The sequence below is a fragment of the Dasypus novemcinctus genome, chromosome 25 (assembly GCF_030445035.2).
Source record: "Dasypus novemcinctus isolate mDasNov1 chromosome 25, mDasNov1.1.hap2, whole genome shotgun sequence".
NCBI classification, from domain to species: Eukaryota; Metazoa; Chordata; class Mammalia; order Cingulata; family Dasypodidae; genus Dasypus; species Dasypus novemcinctus.
This window is the reverse complement of record NC_080697.1, coordinates 35,229,115-35,253,263: the sequence shown is the minus strand read 5'-3', so window position 1 is coordinate 35,253,263 and position 24,149 is coordinate 35,229,115. Positions and strand designations below refer to the sequence as shown.

The 24,149-nt window shown below is 39.0% G+C and overlaps 1 protein-coding gene across 2 annotated transcripts in view; it reads right to left on the bottom strand.

Moving 5' to 3' along the window:
- The window catches only part of MBOAT2 (membrane bound glycerophospholipid O-acyltransferase 2), a 230,032-nt gene that overhangs the window by 31,853 nt on the left and 174,030 nt on the right, over nt 1-24,149 (bottom strand). For both annotated transcript variants that reach the window (XM_071211942.1, XM_058287896.2), the window contains exon 6: nt 4,991-5,045. In XM_071211942.1, the coding sequence (XP_071068043.1) occupies nt 4,991-5,045 (55 nt within the window). The remainder of the gene's footprint in view (nt 1-4,990; nt 5,046-24,149) is intronic.

The following is a 24,149-nucleotide window of genomic DNA, read 5'->3' as shown; positions in this document are numbered from 1 at the left end:
TTTGAACGAGTCCAGAAGGAATTGAGAGAGGAGTCATATGAATACACAGGACAAGGCATTCCAGGAAGAGGGAATAGTAAGTGCCAAATCCCTGAGGTGGGAGCATGCCAGGCACCAAGGAGGCCGGTGTGGCCAGAGTGACTAAACAAGAAGAAGAGAGGAAGGAGGACAAGTCAGAGAGACACCCAAGGCTAGATCAACTACGACATTACAAGCAACGGTAAGAACTTGGGATTTTATTCTGAATGAGATGGAGACACTATAGCAGGGTGTTGAAAGACCTATGTTTTAAAAGTTAGAGTGGTCCCCGTGAGGGGACAGGGGCAAGGGTGGAATTAAGAAGACCAGTCAGGAAGCTGCTGTGAAGCTTCAGGCAGAAAATGATGATACTTAGAGCAGTGGGGCAGGGGGCATTCTGCCTTTATTCTGGCAGGAGAGCCTACGGGGTTTGTGGATTGATTTGCTGTGGGATGAGAGAAAAAAGAAATAAAGTAGGTCTTGCAACATTTTTAATTCAGTTGCTCTGATGTCTGTCCTGATGGCATATTCCATCTAAAATTTATCAAACAGCTAGTTCTCAATGCAAGTAACAGGGTGAAAATTGATTAGTAACTCAGGAAACTACTGAGACTATATATATTATTATATAAATGAATTGATTGTATATTTTTATTTTTTAAAACAAGTTCCACAACCTGGTCTCCTGCCTATTGTCAATTAGAAACTATCACAAATTTAAAAAAACAAACAAACAAAAAAAAACAACTACCACACCTAGGACAGTAAATATATACTTCTCTAATGTGTTAGAATTCCTTCTTTTTCTCTAAATATAGAAAGTTATCTTCCTTAAAAAACACTAACAGGGAAACGGACTTGGCCCAGTGGTTAGGGCGTCCGTCTACCACATGGGAGGTCCACGATTCAAACCCCGGGCCTCCTTGACCCGTGTGGAGCTGGCCCATGTGCAGTGCTGTTGCGCGCAAGGAGTGCCGTGCCATGCAGGGGTGACCCCTGCATAGGGGAGCCCCACACGCAAGGAGTGTGCCCCATAAGGAGAGCCGCCCAGCGCGAAAGAAAGTGCAGCCTGCCCAGGAATGGCACCGCCCACACTTCCCGTGCTGCTGACAAGAACAGAAGCGGACAAAGAAACAAGACGCAGCAAATAGACACAGAGAACAGACAACTGGGGGGGGCAATGAAATAAATAAATAAATCTTTTTTTTTAAAAAAAAACACTAACAGGGGGAAGCAGACTTGGCCCAGTGGTTAGGGCATCCATCTACCACATGGGAGGTCCGCGGTTCAAACCCCGGGCCTCCTTGACCCGTGTGGAGCTGGCCCATGCGCAGTGCTGATGTGCACAAGGAGTGCCGTGCCACGCAGGGGTGTCCCCCGCGCAGGGGAGCCCCACGCGCAAAGAGTGCGCTCCAAAAGGAGAGCCGCCCAGCGCAAGAGAAAGTGCAGCCTACCTAAGAATGGCACCGCACACATGGAGAGCTGACACAACAAGATGACGCAACAAAAAGAAACACAGATTCCCATACCGCTAACAACAACAGAAGCGGACAAAAGAAGACGACGCAGCAAATAGGCACAGAGAATAGACAACCGGGGCGGGGGGAAGGGGAGAGAAATAAATAAATAAATAAATAAATAATCTTAAAAAAAAAACAAACAAGAAAAACACTAACATTCCCAAGAAAAGCCCACAAAATACCACAACACATACTATGTATTATTTTTATGGTGATAAAAATCAATAGGGAAAAACAATGCTTCCTGTCCACTGGATACTATTCTAGCTTACCACCTAGTCAAAAGTCCTTTTTCCAAAAAATCTTTTGCAGAATTATTCTTCTACCTTTATAAATGTCTTGGACCTTAGATATTTTCTCTTTAGGGCACAAAATTGATGACAGCACAATGTTTCTTACAGATTTGTTCTTTTATTAAAGTTCTTTATATTTTAATACTGAAATAGAATGCTTTCTCTTAAGTGCTCTGCAATCACAAATTTAAAAAAGAACTTCTTGTACTCAAGCAACAGAACTTCATTTTCAATATCAATTATTTCAAAATGAAAAGCGCTGCTCAATCTTTACCAAGTCAAACTATGCATCACAATGTGCAAGGACAGGAGATAACAATTCTTAACCACAATTTACTGAGTAATTTCTGGCTTAACTTTCATTATTAACCAGAAGTCATTTTAGGTACTGAAGTAGGTAATGGTAATTTTGCTATAAAATATATACGTCAATGAAATTATAATATTTCATTTATGACATTAAGTGACACATTCATTCATTCCATAAATATTGATTTGATATCTAGTATAGTTTTAGGTTAGGGTTTCTCAGCCTCGGTATTGTTGACATTTGGAGTCAAAAACTCTCTTGTGCATTATAGGATATTTAGCAGCATCTCTGGCCTCTATCAACTATGTGTTAGTACCACCTACCTCACTTCACGTTGTGACAATAAAAAGTGTTTCCAGACACTGTCAGATGTCACCTGGGGGGCAAAATCACTTCCAGTTGTGAACTACTGTCTAGATAATGGGAATATAATAATAAATGAAATGAAGGAAGCCCCTGTCCTCGCTGGGCTTACATTTGGGAGGTAAGGATAGAGACAATTAAAATAAATATACATCATCAGACAATAATGCATATTATGAAGAAAAATAAAGTAGGGCAAGGGGATAGAAAGTGATAGCAGGGGAGGAAGGGAGTATTTTTGATAGGGTGGTCTGTATAATTAAGAGAATAGTAGAGCAATAGGCTCTTGTAGAACTGTGATTGGAAGTTTGTCATTTTATTCTAAGTTGCATGGGAAGCCACTGGAGGGGTTCATTAGAGGAAGGGAATAATGTAATCTAATACATATTAAAAAGATCTTTTAGTTGCTAGATAGAAAGAGCATGAGAGAAAACAAGGAGACCTAATTTAGGAAAACTATCATAGTAGACCAAGTGAAAAATGATGATGGGCTTGGGACAGGATAGTAAGAGTAGAAATGATAAGAAGTGGTCAGATTAGAGATATGTTTTAAAAGAAAGGCTGGCTTGACTTGCTGATAATTTGATGTACAGTCAGGAAAAGAGAATTTTCCTAAGTTTTTCACCTAAGTAACTAGGGATACTACTATTACTAGACGGCTAAATAATGGTAAAGGAACAGATCGGGGTGAGGAAGAAGAGGCAGACAGAAATCAAGAGCTCATATTAAAACTGTTCTACTTGAGATGCCTATTCACCAACCAGGAGAAGTGTTGAAATGACAGCTGGATATAAGAGATGGAGCTCAGAAAAGAGGTTGGAGTGGAAATATAAATTTAGGGGATTTCATTCACATAGATGGTATTTAAAGCCAACAGACTGCATGTTTTTATGTGGAGAAGACGGAAGTCTAAGGCCTGAGCCCTGAAGCATACCAGTATTTAGTGGTAAGGGAGAGGAAGAGGAATCAGCAAAGATGACAAAAAAAGAAATCAGCAAGGAAAAAAAAATATTGTGTCCTGGGAGCAAGTGAAGAGGGTATTTCAAGGACTGAGTGACCAATCGGTCAATTGTCACTAAGACATTGAGTAACATGCAAACTGAGGCTCACAATTAAATTTGCCAAGATGAAAGTATGGTTCAGGGGAAGCGGATTTGGCTCAATGGATAGGACCAGGGTTCAAACCCAGGGCCTCCTGACCCGTGTGACGGGCTGGCCCAAGCATAGTGCTGATGCATGCAGGGAGTGCCGTGCTACGCAAGGGTGTCCCCCGCGTAGAGGAGCCCCATGTGAAAGGAATGCGCCCCTCAAGGAGAGCCGCCCAGCAGTAAAAATGTGCAGCCTGCCTAGGAGTGGCGCTGCACATGCAGAGAGCTGACACAGCAGGATGACGAGCAGAAAGAGACACAGATTCCTGGCGCTGCTGACAAAGAATATAAGCAGACACAGAAGAACACACAGTGAATGGACACAGAGAACAGGCAACTGGGGGGGGGGGTAGGGGAGAGAAATAAATAAATAAATAAATAAATAAATAAATAAATAAATAAATAAATAAATAAATAAATAAATAAAGCAAACCTATTAAAAAAAAAAGTATGGTTCAGACCAAAAATGGAGATAAAAACTGGACTGTATTGGGCTAAGGAGAGGATGAGAGATGAGGAAATAGAAACAATAAATTCAGCCAAATCTTCCAGGAATTTCACTATAAGGAAGAGCAGAGCAATGGTGGTAGCTAGAAGGGAATGTGAAGTTTAAAGATGGCTTATGGGTTTTTTCCCCCTTTAAGTTGTTGGGAATAATCTAATAGAAAGGGAGAAATTGATGCAAATGATAACGTAAGAGAGAAGGGATAATTGAAGAAGCAAAATCTGTGACTAGGAAAGAAGAAACTGGACTCAGTTTAGAAGTTAAATTGGCCTTTCACTGGATTATGGATGGTTAATCCCTGTTACTAGGAAAGAAAATAGAGTATTTTGTTTCAGATGCAGGCATCCTGGTATATTTGGTAGTTGCAGAAGTAGAATTGTGTTATTTTCTGTAAAAAATAAATTTTTACAATAATCTCAAGTGAGTACTGGGGAGGGAATGTTGGAAATTTGAGAAGAAAGGAAAATACATAGTTTTCCAAGAGAATGGGAATGTAAATTGACTAAGAAAAAAAATTTTTTTAAATTGTTGGCAGGGAATAGACGTAGTTCAAGCAATTGAGGCCTGCTTCCCACATCGAGAGACACAAAATTTAGAAGACAGTCTCATGGTACACAGGAAGTACATACTGTATAATGATATGTTCAAGGGGCTATGGGAACCTTAAAAGGGAGACCCCACCTAGGCTAAGATGATCTGATGGCAGGGAGGTATGCCAAGGGAGGAAGGTTTGGGTACCTCTAGAAGGACAAGGAAGCCTTTGCCATTTGAGTAAAGAGTGCTTTAGGCAGAGAAGACATAAGCCATGGCAGAATACAATAAAAGGCATATACCTTACAGCTAAACCTCTCTGCGATGGAGTCAGTTCTTCATCCTTTCGAAACATCCCTGAGAAATAAAAACAGGTGCTTTTATCAATTTTGATTCTCCCCCAAGAATGGCATTTTTCCCCATTCATATTTTCATCACTTTTCTTCATTTGAAATTCATGCTATAATGCCAATTTGGGTGTACTGATTGTTCCTTTCTTCCTTTCTTTCTCATCACAACACAAGCTCAATCAAGTAAAAGGACTCCCACATACCCCAACACATCTAGGTCTGTTAAGATATATAGCACATGTGGAGAAGCTTAAGTCACTAATGTGAGTCCTCTCTTAAAGTATATTACTATTAAGTTAAAACACTACCAAATGCTAGCACTTTTTAAATTATAAGTTTATTATCCTTAATAGTAATAGACATTTCCAAAAAGGACATTATTCTTTTTCTATTATTAGATGATTTAAATGAGTAAACATCAGTACAATGAATTAGAAGCTCAAAATAAAGCAAGGAAAAGGAAAGCAGATGTGGCTCAAGCAGTTGGGCATCCACCTTCCACATGGGAGGTCCTGGGTTTGGTCTTTGGTGCCCTCTAAAAAAGATGAGGGGAAGTCCAGGGTTTGATGCCCAGGGACTCCTGGTGAGGGCAAGCTGGCCCATGCAGAGTGCCGGCCCACACGGGAATGCTGCCCTGTGCAGGAATGCCAACCTGTGTGGGAATGCCGCCTAAGGCAGGAGTGCCAGCTGGCTGATACAGAGTGCTGGCACAGCAAGAGACACAGAGGAGAAAAAATAAGAAGACACAGAAGAACAGGGAGTTGAGATGGCACAACAGAGTAATCGCCTCTCTCCCATTCTGGAAGGTCCCAGGATCGGTTCCTGGAGCCACCTAATGAGAATACAAGCAGACACAGAAGAACACACAGCCAATGGACACAGAGAGCAGACAACGGCGGGGACGGGGGTTGGGGGAGAAATAAAATAAATCTTTAAAAAAAAAAAGATAAATCTACATTTATGTCAACCTTATATAACGAAGCATTGCCCTTACTATAAAATATAGAGGGGAGCAGACTTGGCACAATGGATAGGGCATCTGCCTACCATATGGGAGGTTGGCAGTTCGGAACCTGGGCCTCTTTGACCCGTGTGGACCTGGCCCATGCGTGGTACTGATGCGCGCAGGGGGTGCCCTGCTACTCAGGGGTATCCACTGTGTGGGGGAGCCCCATATGCAGGGAGTGTGCCCCATGGGGAGAGCCACCCAGCGTGAAGGAGGGTGTAGCCTGCCCAGGGGTGGCGCCGCACACACGGAGAGCTGACACAGCAAAATGACGAAAAAAAAAGAAACAAAGATTCCCGGTGCCGCTGATAAGGATAGAAGCAGTCCCAGGAGAACATACAGTGAATGGACAGAGAGCACAGACAACTGGGGGTGGGGGGCTGGGGGGAGAAATAAATAAAAAATAAATCTTAAAAATAAAATATGGAAAAATATTTTAATTATATAACCCAAGACTAAAGTAAGTGGAAAATCATCTACATAAAATTAATCAGTATTCTGGCATAATATAAAAATAGCTGAATCAGCAGAAGAAACAAATTGAAGAACAATTTAATAATCCAAGGCTAAAGAAATTCTGACATACATAACCAAAGTGGCAGAGTTGGCCTAGATAGAATTTGTAACCAAAAAGTCTAAAGGATCAGAGTTTTGAATGGAATAACCATGATATAACAAGAACATATTTTTGTCTGGTTTAAGAAATTTTTCACCATCATAAATAATTGACTGGCCTTAATTCCTGAACTGTAACCATTCTTAAAGGTCTTGTAGGGATATCTGGAATTCCTGAATTAGAAGGAAAGAAACTTTGTCTTCTCAAGAACTAAGACTTCCTCACACTTCTCTCCTTAAAACACATCAATTTCTCCCCACTGCCCTAAGAATAAACTCTAAAGGCCTCCGAAGAACTCACAAAGTCATTTTCCATTTCCTCTGGAGTAAAATGGTCTCAAAATTCTTATTCAAAAAAGTTCTAATATGAAAGGCATCAAAGAAATGTCACTCTTCTCAGATTGCTCGAAAAGATAAGGGGAAACAGTATTCGACATATGTATAAATCCTGGTCTCCAGGGCTAGTCTTCAAATCTGGGCTAACATTCATCCTTTAAACTAAGGATAAATATCCCCAAATTCTCCATTTTTACTTACATATTAGACATTCTTAAAGAAAAGTATACCACAAAGCCATTCTTCTTATATATTTCACTTCTTTAAATATAATTTTAATGTGAATATATTTTTAGAAGATGACAACTACTTTAAGAATAAAAGATGACTTTTCATACTAGCTTTACCTACCCTTAATCTTGCTAGAAATAAGGATAACTTTTTCAAGAGCTAAGAAGCTAGGTCATTTGTATATTAGATGAGACAACTTTTTGTAAGTAAACTACAACCTCATTTTGTACCATTTTACATTCAATACACCTATGAAACCACTAGAAGAGATATGTGGCATTTGGGCCTGTGGTATCATTTGTAAGACACTAAAGTAATTCTAATGCTTTTCTTTGGCTTGGACCACACACGTGGCTGAATGACTCAATGCTAATAGAGATGCTTGTTTTTTATAATAGCATAATATAGATAAACTTGGAATGAAATTGTTAGACATGATAACCTTAAATGAGAGGACATCATCACTCAATCAAGAAAATTTCCATACCCCAAACTTTCAATTCATAGAATAAAGTATTTGCTGTCTATTCATTAAAAGCAATAAACTCACAATATTAGTTTCTTGTGGCTGTGTAACAAATCACTAGAAACTTGGTAGCTTAAAACAACACAAAGTGTTTCTGGAGGCCAGTTCTGGAGGGAGAAGTCTAAAATGAAGGTGTTAGCAGGGCTGCACTCCTCTGGAGGTGACAGGGGAGAATCTGTTCTTTGCCCCGTCCAGATTCTGGCAGCTGTTGGCAATTCTTGACTTGTAGCCACATCACTCTAATTTCTGCCTCCATTGTGTGGTCCAACTCAATCATGATGGGCCTTAATTCTATTCCTGGAGTCTTTTATTAAGCAAAATGAAATTGAGGCACACAGAGAGAAAGACACAGAGAGAGCTGCAAGAAGCTAAAATCAAGGAATCTGGAAGAGAAGAGAGGCCAGGAGAGGCTCCATGTGCACTGCCATGTGACAGGAAAGCTAAGGACCAAGGATTGCCAGCAGCCAGCCCCAGAACTCCAGTCTATAATCAAAAGGCAATGCCTTAAAAAAAAAAAAGAAAAAAGTAATGCCTTGATTTAGATTTTCCTAGCCTCAAACCATGAGCTCATAAATTCCTATTGTTTAAACCAACCTATTGCATGGTATTTGCTTGAGCAGCCAAGGAAACTAAAACATACAGTAAATGTATGTCATTGGACTTAGGGCCTACTTGGATAATCCAGGATAATTGCCTTATCTCAAGATTCTTAACTTAATTCCATCTACAAAGAGCTTTTTTAAAATAAGGTAACACTCACAGGTCCTAGGGATTAGGACAGAGACATATCTTTAGGGGATCACCATTCAACCCACTATACTCATTATTCTTTTATTTATTTTTATAAGAACAATTAAGGATTTCAGAAATATCATGCAGGAAGTACAAAGTTCCCATAGAGCTTGAAGGGTGGGCAGGCCCACATGATCTCACTTAATCTTCACAAGTGATGACAGCTCCAATCAAGCATGAGGCCTCATTTTAGAAACAAATAAAATGTGGTTTTCAATATTTGCTCTCTTAGGGCTACTTAATGAAGTAATGACTTAATATGTGATAAAGAGGAACATTAGAATACTTCCTTTTGATTATCTACCTTATCTATTCTCCTAGTTCTTTGAAACTTCTTGTTTTAATCAAGTCTGTGTAATAAACTGCCATTACATCTAAAGAATCTATTTACAGGCCTTCCAATGGAAGTTCTTTAAAAGTAGCTATCTTTACTTCTATGGCCAATTAATATTCACAAGGGTGGCAAGTTCATTCAGAGGCGGAAAGAATAGTCTCTTCAACAAATGGTGATGGTATGGATATCCACAGGATAAAAAGTAGATATCCACAGAATGAAATTGGATCCCTGCCTCACATAATATTCTAAAATTAACTTAAAATGGACCGACATCCTATATATAATAGCTAAAACCCTAAAACTCTTAGAAGAAAACACTGAGGAAAATCTCAAGGACCTTATATTAAGGCAATGGATTCTTAGACATGACAACAAAAGCATAAGCAACGGAAGAAAAAATTGAGTTTCATCCAAATTAAAAACTTTTGTGCATTGAAAGACAATCAAGAAAGTGAAAAGACAACTTACAGAATGGGAGAAAATATTTGGAAATAATTTATTTCATAAGTGTTTAATATCCATAATATATAAATAACAGTTCAACAACAAAAAGGCAAACAAATGTTAGTTTAAAAAATGGTCAAAGGAACTGATATGCAAATAAGCACATGAAAAGATGCTCAACACCATCAGCAATTAGGGAAATGCAAATCAAAACCACAATGGGATACCTATTTACACCCACTCAGACGGCTGTTGTTTTTTAAAAATGGGAACTAGCAAGCCATCCATTGCTAGAACTTATCACCATCCATTACTAGAGCTTTCCCTTCACTCCAACCAGAAACCTTATACTCATTTTGCATTAACTTCCATTGCTCCTGACTCCTACCCCTGGGAACCTATACCCTACTTTCTATCTTTATGAATGTACATATTCTCTGATGTTGTCCTTCTGGTTACCATGGGGCTTAAATTTAACATTCTAAATCTGTAACAATCTCATTTGCTTTGCTACCAACCTAACTTCAATAGCAAAAATAAAGTACATTCCTACATCCTTCCGTCCCCTCACCTTTACGTAGTTACTGTCACACCATAGTTATTTATATATTACAAGTCCAAAACCACTGGCTTATCACTACACTTTATGCATTTGCCTTTTAAATCCCGAAGGAAGTAAAGAGTGGAGTTATAAATTTAAAAAATACAATAGTACTGGTGTTTGTATTTACACATGCTACCATTTTTGCTGGAGATCTTCATTTCCTTATGTGGTTTTGGTAAATTGTCTATTATCCTTTCTTTTAAATCTAAGAACTCCCTTTAGCATCTTTTGTAGGGCAAGTCTCATGGTGACAAACTCTCTAAGCTTTTGTTTACTTGAGAATGCTTTAATCCACCCCTCCCACTCATTTTTGGAAGACAGTTTTGCCAAATATAGAATTCTTGGTTGGCAGTTTTTTTTCCTTTCAGCACTTTAAGTATGTTATCCCAGTGCCTTTTTAACTCCATGGTTTCTGATGAGAAATTGGCACTTATTCTTATTGAGGATCCCTTGTACTTGACATGCTGCTTCTCTCTTGCAGCTTTCAGAATTCTCTATCTTTAGCATTTGACAATTTGACTATAATATGTTGCCACGTAGGTCTATTTCGGTTTATCCTATTTGGAGTTTGTGCAGTGCCTTAGATGTGTATACTCACGTCTTTCATTAAATTTGCAGTTTTCAGCCATTATTTCTTTGAATGTTCTGCCTCCCCTTTCTTCTGGGACTATCCTCCTTCTGGGACTCTTCTTCTAGGACCCTCACAATGCATATACTAGTATGCTTGAGGGTGTCCCAGAGGTTCCTCAAGATCTGTTCATTCTCTTTGTTTTTTTTTTTAAAGATTTCTTTATTTATTTCTCTCCCCTCCCTGCCCTGCAGCCTGGTTGTCTGTTCTCTGTGTCTATTTGCTGCGTCTTGTTTCTTTGTCTGCTTCTGTTGTTGTCAACGGCACGGGAATCTGTGTCTCTCTTTGTTGTGTCATCTCTCCATGTGTGCAGTGCCATTCTTGGGCAGGCTGCACTTTCTTTCACGCTGGGCGGCTCTCCTTATAGGGCGCACTCCCTGCGCGTGGGGCTCCCCTACACGGGGGATACCCGTGTGGCACGGCACTCCATGCCCGCATCAGCACTGCGCACCAGTCAGCTCCACACGGATCAAGGGGGCCCAGGGTTTGAACCATGGACCTCCCATGTGGTAGACAGGAGCCCTAACCACTGGGCCAAGTCCGTTTCCCTGTTCATTCTTTCTTTCTGTGCCTCAGACTTGATGATTTCAATTCTTACATTCAAATTCACTGATTCTCTCTTCTGCCAGCTCTAATCTGCTGTTGAACCCCTCTAGGGAGGTTTTATTTTCTGTTACTGTGGTCTTTAGCTAAATCATTTTACCTTATCATCAGCAATGTACAAGGTGTCCAATTTCTTCACATCCTTGCCACAATAACTCTTTTTACAATAATTATTTCATAACTTTATCTCAAAGCTATTATCAATTTTATTTCATAGGAAAAAAATGAATGAAAATTAAATAATTTATATATGCCTCAAAATTTACAATTTCCTTTTATCAATATAATTATCTAATAATATGAACTAGTTACCAGTATATACATAATATTTGGCATTCTTTACATTAGCTATTATTTCACAGAGTGGGTACATTTTTCCAACATGCTGTGCATACTAGTCAGTTTACCCATTTCACTATTGAAGCTATTTCCAACTTCACTACAATAAACCATCTATCACTATAAGCATCTCTGAACAAACTACACTCTGGTGGGATTTAAATCTTTAATTTACTGAGAGTATGCTCATCTCCAGATTGGTAAGGACGGATGTCATAATTTAATTTTGTATTTGTTATAAACTGCCTTCTGTTTTACAGTTATGGTAAAACCATAACAGCGCAGTCATAATATTCTTACCTAATTTTTGCTGACTTAACCAAGTACATGTATTTACTATGAAAATACCTTTAAATTGGTTTGCTTTCTTTAGTTGGCAAAGAAACAATAGACTTTTCACAAACTGATTTTCTGCTTGCTTATATGTTTCTGTCAATTCCACTCAAATTAAGGGGTGTTTATTTCTCTATACTTCAGATATTGTGGCAGGTGTAACTAATGAGATATAGGTAAAAGTTTATCCCTGTGCTCAAGGAATTTCTATCAAATGTAGAGACAGAACACATATTCAAATAACTAGAATAACAGTTAAATGAAGGTATGTATCAAGAAAACTACAAAGGGTTACAGAGAATTCAAAGGGACAAAATAATCCCCGGATGGATAGTTGAGAAATGCTTCCAGGAAAAGAGTACTTGAGAGTACTCTTAGAGAAGAGATAACACTTCCTCAAATGCTGAAGAGAGGAAAGGAAATAAAAATTTGGTGGGAAGTGGATGTGGCTCAAGTGACTGGACTCCTGTCTACCATATGGGAGATTCAGGGTTTGATTTGATTCCTGGGGCCTCATAGTGAAGGTGAGCTGGTCCATGCAGGAGTGCTGGCCTGCACAGAAGTGCTGGCCCATGCGGAGAGCTGGCACAGGGAGATGATGCAACAAAAAGAGACACAGAGGAAAGACAATAAGAGATGCAGCAGACCAAGAAGGTGAGGTGGCACAAGAGACTGAGCACCTTTCTCACACTCCAGAAGGTCCCAGGATGAGTTCCCAGTGCTGCCTAAAGAGAAGACAAGCAGAAAACAGAAGAATGCACAGAAAAAGGACAGATGGGAAATAAATAAAACTTAAAAAAAAAATTAGTGATATAAAAGTGTAACCATAGAATAAAGAGGTACATATTAAGAGAAGAGGGATAATTCCAGTATCACTGCACCTTATGCGCTGGCAAATTTGGGTAGCCTTAAATGCCAAGATTAGACTATCTTCATAACTTCGTCATCTATACTGAGTTAGTGAAAACATTTGTACAGACTTAATAGTTTCCTTTCTAGAAGATGCAGTTAGCAACAAAGTAATAGAGGTTAAGTTATTAAAACATAACAGTTGCGCAAATGAGAAGTAAGAGGGTTTCAACTAGGTGACAGAACTCATTGGGAATAGAAAAGAAGAGTCACTTATAGAGACACTAAAGAGATGAATTCAATAGATTTGACAACTGTCTGAATATAGGAATAAAAAAGGAATCAAATTAGAATTCAGAGACTAGATAACCAGAAGAGTATGGATCAATTAATGAAAGCAAGCAGAAAGCAAGGAAGGAAGTACAGGCCTAGGGACAATAATTCTTTTTCAGAAATTGGCTTCAGGTGCTTCAGAACACCCAGATGGAAACATCTAAAATACAGATGGAAAATGGAGTCTGAGCCAGAAATGAAAACATAAATTTGTGGATCATCTGACTATTCATCTCCTTGTACAAAATATTTTCAAAACCCACAGTACCAACTTTTCGTGTTTGTATAATCCTTTATTTTAGATGACTTGGATTGATTAATTATGTTAGTCTTTGATAATTTTCCCTAACTAGTCCAATAAACTCTTTCACATCCAGTAGTTGAATTTCTGGAATCTTATTTTCTCAACACATCACTCTGGCTTGATATTTGCTTTCTTTCTACCTGCACAACCAAGATATGGAAACAACCTTGCAGGCCTGTAACTCTGTGCCAAGATACAGTTTGACTGTCTTGTTTCTAGCCATATTCTTTTTTTTTTTTTAAAGATTTATTTATTTACTTTCCCCCTTCCCCTCCTCCTGCCCTGCTGTTTTTGCTGACTGTGTTGTCTTCTCATTTTCTCTCCTCTAGGATTCACCAGGATTCAATCCTGGAGACCTCTGATGGGGAGAGAGGTTCCCTGTCAATTGTGCCACCTCAGTTCCTGGTTTCTGCTGTGCTTCACCTTGAATCTCTCCTTGTTTCTCTTTTTGCATCATCATCTTGCTGTGTGACTCACTTGTGCAGGGCACCAGCTCACTGCGCAGGCACTCATGCAGGCAAGGGCTCACCATGCGGACACTCGTGCAGGCACTGGCTTGAAGGGTGGGCAGGCTTCCTCTTCTTTTTCACCAGCAGGCCCCAGGGATCAAACCCAGGTCCTCCCATATGGTAGGTGGAAGCTCTATCATTTGAGCCACATTCACTTCCCCTTGCAATACCAAGGTACTCAATAAAAATGTCACATGGGGTACAAATCAGAAAGAATAAGCAATGATTTTAAATAACTCATATATGGGAAGCAGCTGTACCTCAATCAGTTGGGCTCCTGACTACCACATGGAAGGCCCTGGGTTCACGTCCCAGGGCCTCCTTGTGAAGGTAGGCTCACCCACACGCTGTGGAGAGCTACTGGCCTGAGTGCCACGGAGTGCCGCCCAGCCCGCAAGCGCCGTGGAGCATTGACTCAGCAAGGTGACGCTACAAAAAGGGAGACAAGCAACAATACAGAAGAGCGTGCAGTGAATGGACACAGAGAGCAGACAGCAAAACAAGCTGCAAGGGGGAGAGAATAAATAAAAATACAGACACAAAAAAATAAATAACTCATATATAACCCAATCTACAATATGCTAAATGAAATTTACATTTAATGGAAATGTATCACAGTCCAGTCATGTTTTGGCTTAATATTTTATTATATGGTCTGCACATCCTGTATACGTATTCACTTTAGGGTACTTAGACTAAGTTTTCAGAGTACAAGAACAAGGTCTATGTATATAATTATAATAACCTTAATATCTTTTATAAATATGAAACTGATTAAAAATTAAAGTTTTCTTGCTAGGCAGCATGTATGAATATTTTCCTTTTATTAACTGTCAGATCATTCATAATTTTAAAAATCAGACAATGAAAAAAACATGGTTTAAAGCACTATCAGAATACAAAGTTTGACCTAGATAATTCCTTGTCGATTTAAGAACTCTTTTTCTAAGAAAGGTCACAGTATGTTTAAGTGGTCACTTAATTACTAAAGTAAATGACTGACATAAATGGTTATATTATTAATAAAAATATTCTGGAAGCAGGTGGATCTAGTCAGATGGTCATATAATTTATTTTGCAAACTAGGACACAAGTGGGCCTGGAAGAAAACATTACTATGATGAAGTGGCAAAAGGCCTAAGCTGGAAAGTAAGATAACCTTATTTCTAAGATATTGCATTTTGGAAAAATGTACATCAAAAACAAATTCAGGGGTGTAGATGTGGGTCAAGCAGTTGAGCACCTGCTTCCCCCATCGGAGGTCCCAGGTTCAGTTCCCCGAGCCTCTTAAAAGCATAAGACAAAAACACAAGCAAACAAACGAAAGAAACCAACTCAGGGGAGCCAATGTGGCTCACTGGTTGAGCACCAGTTTTTCACTTATGAGGTCCCGAGTTCATCCCCAGTGTGGTACCTCAAAAAACAAACAAACAACACACCATCACCACCAACAACAAATTCAAAGACTTCAGCGAAGATGGAAGATTAGAGAGGGAGAGGAATCACTTATCTCCCAGAAAACATAGCTAGAGAACATACAGAGACTGTCCAGAGGGCTGTTCTGTAGATCTGGGACATCAAGGTACGTTTAGACACCACCCAGAGGGAAGAGGGGCAAAGGAAAGGAGTCTCAGCTGGCTGAAAAATCCCGTGAGTAAAGCTGCAGAAGCAGTAGCTGGAGCCCATCCCCCATCCTCTACTCTGCACAAACAGCAGTCTGCAGGCTCCAGTGGCTGTGGACTGCCATGGGCTGCAGAATGAGGGGGTTGCAGGGTCCTCTTCCCCAAGAAAGTGGAGAGGGAAGGACACAGACTAAAGCAAATTCAGATTTTGGCTGACAAACCTGGTCTGCTGCATTGGAGGAATCACTCACTTTCTGGAAGGATGGGGCCATGACAGTTTTGGCAGGCAAGGAACTAAAGATATATTGCCTTCTGCAACAATTCCTACTACCCTAGGCTGATTGCTGAGGAGGCAGAGGGAGGAGGGGTGCAGGCAGCCAAGGGAGAACAGTTTCTGAGAAAGTTTGTTAGTCCTGAGGACACTGCTTCTGCCCTATACACTGTGGAGTTACAATGAATGCATTTCCCCCTAGCACCTGAGGTCTGAGGTGAGAGGTCTGTCAAAGATCGCCATCTGCTGACAGGCCAGAAAAGTGCACTAAAATAGAAAAATAATAATATAAATAAGAGGTAATCAAGTGCTTTTATTGCCCCCTTTCCAAGGCCCTTGGAAATTGGCCTGTATACCATTACTAAGTTCTTAGCCCTGGTTTGATCAATTAAACAGGGGGAATCCTCAATATCTACAACAAGTTGAAACAAGAATTAAAGAAGGAAGCATATGTGGCTCAAGCAACTGAGTTCCTGCCTACCACCGGGAGGTCCCAGGTTCAGTTTCCGGGATCTCCTGGAGAGGGAGAACTGGTGCGACAGGCAGGTGTGGTGAGCTGACACAACAAGATGACTTGACAATGAGACACAAAGAGGAAAGACAATGAGAGACACAACAAACCAGGAGGCTGAGGTAGCTCAAGTGACTGAGCGCCTGTCTCTCATATGGGAGGTCCCAGGTTTGGTTCTGTGTGTCTCTTAAAGAGAAGATGAACAGACAGTGAGCAACTAACAATGAGACAATGGGGGTGGGGGGTGGGGAGAGCAAATAAAATAAGTCTTAAAAAAAAAAAGAAACACTTGAAGAACACTGATAGCACACAACTACTAAACAGTAAATTCCTAGACAAGAGAGAGAAACTGAACATCAGAGTAAACTTGGCATCAAAATCAGATGTCTGGAACATCAGCAAAAATTTATAAGCCATACTAAGAAAAAGGAAGCTATGACTCAGGCAAAGGAACAAATCAAAGCTCAGGACAAGACAAAGGACTTGAAATAGCTGATAAATGAGGTTCATACAGTTCTCCTAACTGTATGAACAGTTAGGAGCTGAAGGACAAAATGGTTAAAGAAATAAAAGACATTAAGAAGACACTGGGTGAGCACAAAGAAAAATTTGAAATCTCTCATAGAAAAATAACAGAGCTTAAGGGAATGAAAGACACAATAAGTGAGACTGAAAATATTATAGTGGCACACAACAGCAGATTTGATACCATGGAAGAAAGAATCAGTGACACAGAGGAAAGAACAACCGAAATTTAAAAGACAGAAGAACAAGAGAGAAAACAATGGGAAAAATTTGAGCAGGGGTTCACGGAGTTGAACGATAACACAAAGCAAACCAATATACATGTAATGGGAGTTCTAGAAGGAGACAAAAAGGAGAAAGGGCAGAAAGAGTATTTGAGGAAATAATGAATGAAAATTTCCCAAATCTCATGAAAGACATGAATAGACATGCCCAGGGAGCACAGCATACTTCAATCAGAATAAATCCAAACAGACCTACTCCAAGACACATAATATGCAGAATGCCAAATGCCAAAGAGAAAATTCTGAAAGCAGCAAGGGAAAAGTGAAATATTACAAGATACAAGGGACATCCACTAAGACTTAGTGTGATTTCTCTTCAGAAACCATGGAGGCAAGAAGGCAATGGTATGAAATAATTTAGATACTGAAAGAGAAAAACTACCAGCCAGAAATTCCTTATCTGTCAAAACTGTCCTTCAAATAAAACAGTGAGTTTAAAATTTTCACAAATAAACAGAAATGAAGAGAACTCGTAAACAAGAATCCAGTTCTGCAGGAAACACTAAATGCAGTTCTGAAGCCATAAAAGAGAGAGATGCCTGGAGGAGAGTGTAGAAGTGAAGACCATCAGGGTAACCAAAAAAGTGAAGAGCTGGACAAAAATAAGGTATGACATATAAAAGCTAGGTTTAAGATAGTTTAAGTATTATATAACAGTAAAAACCTTGAATGTTAATGAGTTAAACTCCCCAATCAAAAGACAAAAGCTGACAGAATGGATAAGAAAACATGAGCCATCCATATGTTGTCTGTAGGAGACTCACCTTAGACCCAAGGATGCAAACAGACTAAAAGTGAAAGGTTGGAAAAAGATATTTCTCCAAAATAGTAACCAAGAGAGAGCAGGGGTAGTTATAATTGTGTCAGACAAAACAGACTTTAAATGCAAAAAGTGACAAGACATGCAGAAGGTCATTATATATTAATAAAATGGACAATCCACCAGGAAGGAGTTAACAGTCATAAATATCTGTGCACCTAACCAGGGTGCCCCAAAATACATGAGGCAAATTCTGGCAAAGCTAAAAAGAGAAATAGACTTCTCTACAATAATAGTTGGAGACTTCAACAAGCCACTAACATCAATAGACAGAGCAACTAGAGAGACTATCAACAAGGAAAGAGAGAACTTGAACAATGTGATAAATGAGCTGGACCTCACAAACATACAGAACACTGCACTCTAAAGCAGCAGGTCATACATTCTTTTCAAGTGCTCATGGATCATTCTCCAGGATCCATCACATTCTGGGTCACAATGCAGCTTTCAATAAATTTAAGAAGACTAAAATTATACAAAGCACCTATTCTGAACATAACAGAATGAAGCCTGAAATCAATAAAAGGCAGGAAAGGGGAAATTTTGCAAATATATGGAGACAAAACAACACTCTCATAAACATACAGTGGGTCAATGTTTTGCAAGAGAAATTAGTAAATATCTTAAGATGAATGAAAAGAACACAACTTATCAAAACTTATAGGAATTCAGTGAAGGCAGTGCTGAGACAGAAATTTATAGCCCTAAATGCCTATATTTAAAAAGAAGATAGAGCTAAAATCAAAGACCTTACTGAAAAACAGGAGAAAATAGAAAAAGTACAGCAAACCAATCCCAAAGCAAGCAGAAAGAAAGAAATAACAAAGATTAGAGGAGAAATAAATGAAATGGAGAAAAGAAAGAGCGAGAAAACCCCAACATTTATTGAGAAAATCAAAATCAGCAAACCCGTAGTAAAGCGAACAATGAAAAAAAAAGAGAAAAGATAAAAACAAAAATCAGGAATGAAAATGGGGACATTATGACTGACCCCACAGAAATAAGAAGGATCATAAAAGGATATTATGAGAAACCGTATACCAAATTAGACAATGTAGATGAAATGGACAAATTCCTAGAAATGAAATGGACAAATTCATAGAAATGTACAAACAACCTACATTGAATCTACAGGAAATACAGGAACTCTACAAACCAATCACAAATAAAGAGACTGAATCAGTTATTAAAAATCTTCAAACAAAGAAAAGTCCAGGTTTCACAGATGAATTCTACCAACATTTCTAGAAGAATAAATACCAATCTTGCTTAAACTCATCCAAAAAAACTGAAAAGAAAGGAAAATTACCCAATACATTTTCTGAAACCAACATCACCCTAATACCAAAGCCAGATAAAGATACTACAAGAAATGAAAATTACAGACCAATGTCTCTAATAAACAAAGATGCAAAAATTCTTAATAAGTTCCTTGCAAAATCAAATCCAACAGCATATTAGAAGAATTATACACCACCAAGTGGGTTTTATCCTTGACATGCAACCACCAAGTGGTTGAATGTAACAAAATCAACTAACATAAAACACCATGTTAACAAATCAAAGGGAAAAAAAACCCCAAATGGTATCGACTGATGCTTGACAAAAGCCAGCATCCCTTCTTGATAAAAACACTTCAAAAGTTAGGTAAAGATGGAAAGTTTCTTAATATAATAAAATGCATATATGAAAATCCCACAGCAAACATCGAACTCAATGGGGAGAGGTTTAAAGCTTTCCCTTTAAGATCAGCAACAAGACAAGGATACCCAATGTGACCACTGTTATTCAACATTGTGCCATAAATTCCAGCTAGAGTAATTAGGCAAGAAAAGGAAAGAAAAGGCATCCACATTTGAAAAGAGGAAGTAAAATTCTCACTATTCACAGATAACATGACCCTGTATATAGAAAATCCCAAAATATCTACAATAAAGCTATTAGGGCTAATGAAAGAGTTCAGCAGAGTGGCAGGATACAAGATCAACACACAAATATCAGCAGCATTTCAGTAGTAATGAGAAAGCTGAGAAGGAAATCAAGAAAAAAAAATTCCATTTACAATATCAACAAAAAGACACAAATATCTAGCAATTTATCTAACTAGGAATATAATGGATTGGTATTTAGGAAACTACAAAACACTGATAAAAGAAATCAAAGAAGATTGATACAAATGGAAGGACATTCCATGTTCATAGATGGAATAACTAAACATAGTGCAGATGTCAATTCTACCCAAATTAATATACAGACTCAATGCAACACCAGTCAGAATCCCAACAGCCAACTTTACAGAAATAGAAAAGTCAATTACCAAATTTATTTGGGAGGGAAAGGGGTCCTGAATAGCCAAAAAACATCCTAAAAAAGAAGAGCATAGTTGGAGAACTCATGCATCCTGATCTTGAAGTGTATTATAATGCTACAGTGGTCAAAACAGCATGGTATTGACATAAAAATAGGCACATTAATCAATGGAATTGAATTAAGAGTTCAGAAATAGACCTTTACTTCTATGGTCAACTGATTTTTTTTTTTTTCATTTAAAAATTTTTTTATTTAATTGCCTTATTTTTAAAGATACATAGATCACAAAAAATGTTACATTAAAAAATATAAGAGGTTCCTATATACCCCACCCCACTCCTCCCACATCAACAACCTCTTTCATCATTGTAGCACATTCATTGCATTTGGTGAATACATTTTGGAACACTGCTGCACTGCATGGATTAAAGTTTACATTGTAGTTTACACTCTCCCCTAGTATATTCAGTGGTTTATGGCAGGATAAATAATGTCCAGCATCTGTCCCTGCAATATCACTTAGGACAACTCCAAGTCCCAAAAATGCCCCCACATCACATCTCTTCTTCCCTCTCCCTACCCTCAACAACTACCACGGCCACTTTCTCCACATCAATGCTGCAATTTCCTCCATTGTAGTCACAACAGTTCCATAGTAGAATACCAGTAAGTCCACTCTAATCCATATTTTATTCCTCTATCCCGTGGGCCCTGGGATGGTGATGTCCGCTCTACCTCTATATCAAGAGGGGACTTAGATCCCACATGGTTGATAGATGCAATTCTCCTGTTTGCAGTTGTAGGCACTCTCAGTTCCCTGGTATGGTGGTTGACCATCTTCACTTCCCTGTTGGGTGCCCTGGGTAAGTTCAATGAACTGACATGTAGGATTTGCAACTCTGCTAAGGCTCAGGACCCAGCTGGCACATGTCCACTCCTGAGATTCAAGTCTCCTGAGTATACACCAACCCCACGGCCAACCACAGGTTCAGTAAAAGTGACAGAAGAGGCATGTGTAGAAAGGTCACATCTGAGTCCAACTCCATCACACTCAGGAACACAATTCCAAAGGAGGGCCCAGTGACAAGCCATCTGCCATGACTGCAGAAACTGTGTGTCTCCATAGCTCTCAGGAGTACCAGTACCTGGGGTTTCATCTACTTTGGCTGTCTCTGGGATCCCGGTGAGACGTGTGTAAGTGTTACCCCTCTGATGACCTTCCAACTTCTTTTTGAAGACTCTTAGCTATATAAACTCATTTATCTTTACCATTTCTCCCTTTTATTCAAGGTCTTTTTCTAGTGGCATCATCAGCTGGTAATTGGTAGTAATCCCTTGATGCCAGGGAGGCTCATCCCCAGGAGTCATGTTCCATGCTGGGGGGAAGGTAATGCATTTACATGGTGAGTTTGGCTTAGAGAGTGGCCACATTTGAGCAACATGGAGGCTCTCAGGAGGTAACTCTTAGGCACCCTGAAGTTCTAGGCCTAGTTGAAATTTCACACAGGCTCATAAGCATACTCATCAATATCAAGGACTCATCATTGGGCCATCCATCTTCACTGGTCTTTGCCCTTGCACTTGGGGAATTGTTGCTGTTCCATTGGGGAATATGACAGAGCTTCCCTGGCTAGGAACTCAGCACTCCCTCAGTTGTCGTAACTATTATGAAAATACCCAATGAATATGCAAACATTTTTATATACCCTATATATATGCCCTGGAGAACTGCCTCCCAACCACGTGTCTCCTACCAATAACACCCCACACCAGTGTTCCTCCCCTGCCATAGTTGAACCCCTCTGTAATCCAAAACATCTTCAAAAATGAAGCCTAATATATTGCCAAATTCAATTTTAGGACAATGAAATAGTAATAATAGGTTTAAAAATTAGAAATAGAATAAACACTAATTTAGAAAAACAAATTGGGGTATTAAAAAATGAAAAATATCATAACTCTTTGTTTTTGACATTTTGCCTCTCATTGCTTAATAGGTGTTGCTCTGTATGTACAGTGGCAAGGCAATTTCCTTCATTCCTTCTCAATGTCTACATTCTTTTTTTTTTTTTAATTTTTATCTTCAAAAAAGTTTTAGATCACAATAAAGTGAGGAAGAAATCAAGAAACAATTACCATTTAAAATAGTAAATTAAGAAACCAAATACCTAGGAATATACTTAACTGAAGATGTAAAAGACTTATACACAGAAAACTACACAAAACTGTTCAAGGAAATCAGAGAATATTTCCTGTTCATGGATAGGAAGACTAAATATTATTAAGATGTCTATCCTATCCAAACTGAACTAAGGTTCAACACAATCCCAATAAAAACCAACACAGCATTTTTTAAATGAACTAGAAAAACTATGAGGTTTATTTGGAAAGGAAAGAGGCCCCGAATAGGCAAAGACATATTGAAAAAGAAAAATGAAATCGGAGGAATCACACTACCTGACTTCAAAACATACTACAAAGCTACAGTGGTGAAAATGGTATGGTATGGGCACAAGGATAGACATACTAACCAATTGAACTGAATTGATAGTTCCGATATAGATCCTCACATATACAGTCATCTGATATTTGACAAGGCCACCAAGCCCACTCAACTGGGAGAGAATGGACTCTTCAACAAACGGTGCTTGGAGAACTGGATATCCATATGCAAAAGAATGAGACAGGATTACTATCTCCTACTTTATAAAAAATGAACTCAAGATGGATCAAAGATCTAAATATAAGAGCCAAGACCATAAAGACCTTGGAAAACAATGTAGGGAAACATCTACAGGACTGTGTAATAGGAAATGGCTTCATGAACTTCAGACCCAAAGTATGAATAGCAATAGAACAAACAGATAAATGGGACCTCCTCAAAATTAAAGCCTTTTGCACCTCAAAGGAGTTTGTCAAGAAAGTGAAAAGACATCCTACCCAATAGAAGAAAATAATTGGTAACCACATATCTGACAGGAGACTAATATCCTGCATATACAAAGAAATCCTATATCTTGAAAATAAAAAGACAAAAAAGCCATTTAAAAAATGGGCAAGAGATCTGAACAGACACTTCTCCAAAGAAGAAATATAAACAGCTAAAAAGCACATGAAAAGATGCTCAACATCACTAGATATTAGGGAAATGCAAAACAAAACTACAATGAGATACCATCTTACACCCATTAGACTGGTGGCTATTAAAAAAACAGAAGACTATAAGTATTGGAGAGGATGTGGAGGAATGGGCACCCTCATCCACTGCTGGTGGGAATGCAGAAGGATCCAGCCGTTCTGGAGGACAGTTTGGCAGTTCCTCAAAAAACCAGCTATAGATATGCCATATGACCCAGCAATTCCACTGCTTGGTATATACCCAGAAGAACTGAAAACAAGGACACAAACCGATCTATGCACACCAATGTTCATAGCGGTATTATTCACTATTGCCAAAAGTTGGAATCAACCAAAGGCCCATCAACAGATGAATGGATAAACAAAATGTAGTATATACATACAATGGAATACTACTCAGCTACAAGAAGGAATACAGTACAAACACATGGGATAACATGGATGAATCTTGAGGACCTTATGTTGAGTGAAGCAAGCCAGGCATTGAAGGACAAGTACGACGTGACCTCTCTGATATGAAATAAGCAAACCAAGCTGCCTCAGAGAGCTAGAGACTGGATAATTGGCTTACAGGAAATTGGGGGGGAGAGGAAGGTTGTGAGCTGATGCTTAACATGGATAAAATCTATGATAAAGCAGAGGTAAGTAGTTGTACAGGGAAGGGATAAGACAGGGGCATAGGGAAACTGATTTTTGATAAACCTACCAAGTCTATTTTTCTGGGCAGAACAGTTTCTTCAAAAAATAGTGCTAGGAGAACTGGGTATCTCCATCAACAAAGAATGAAAAAGGACCCCTATCACACTCCCAACACAAGAACCAACTCAAAATGCATCAAAGA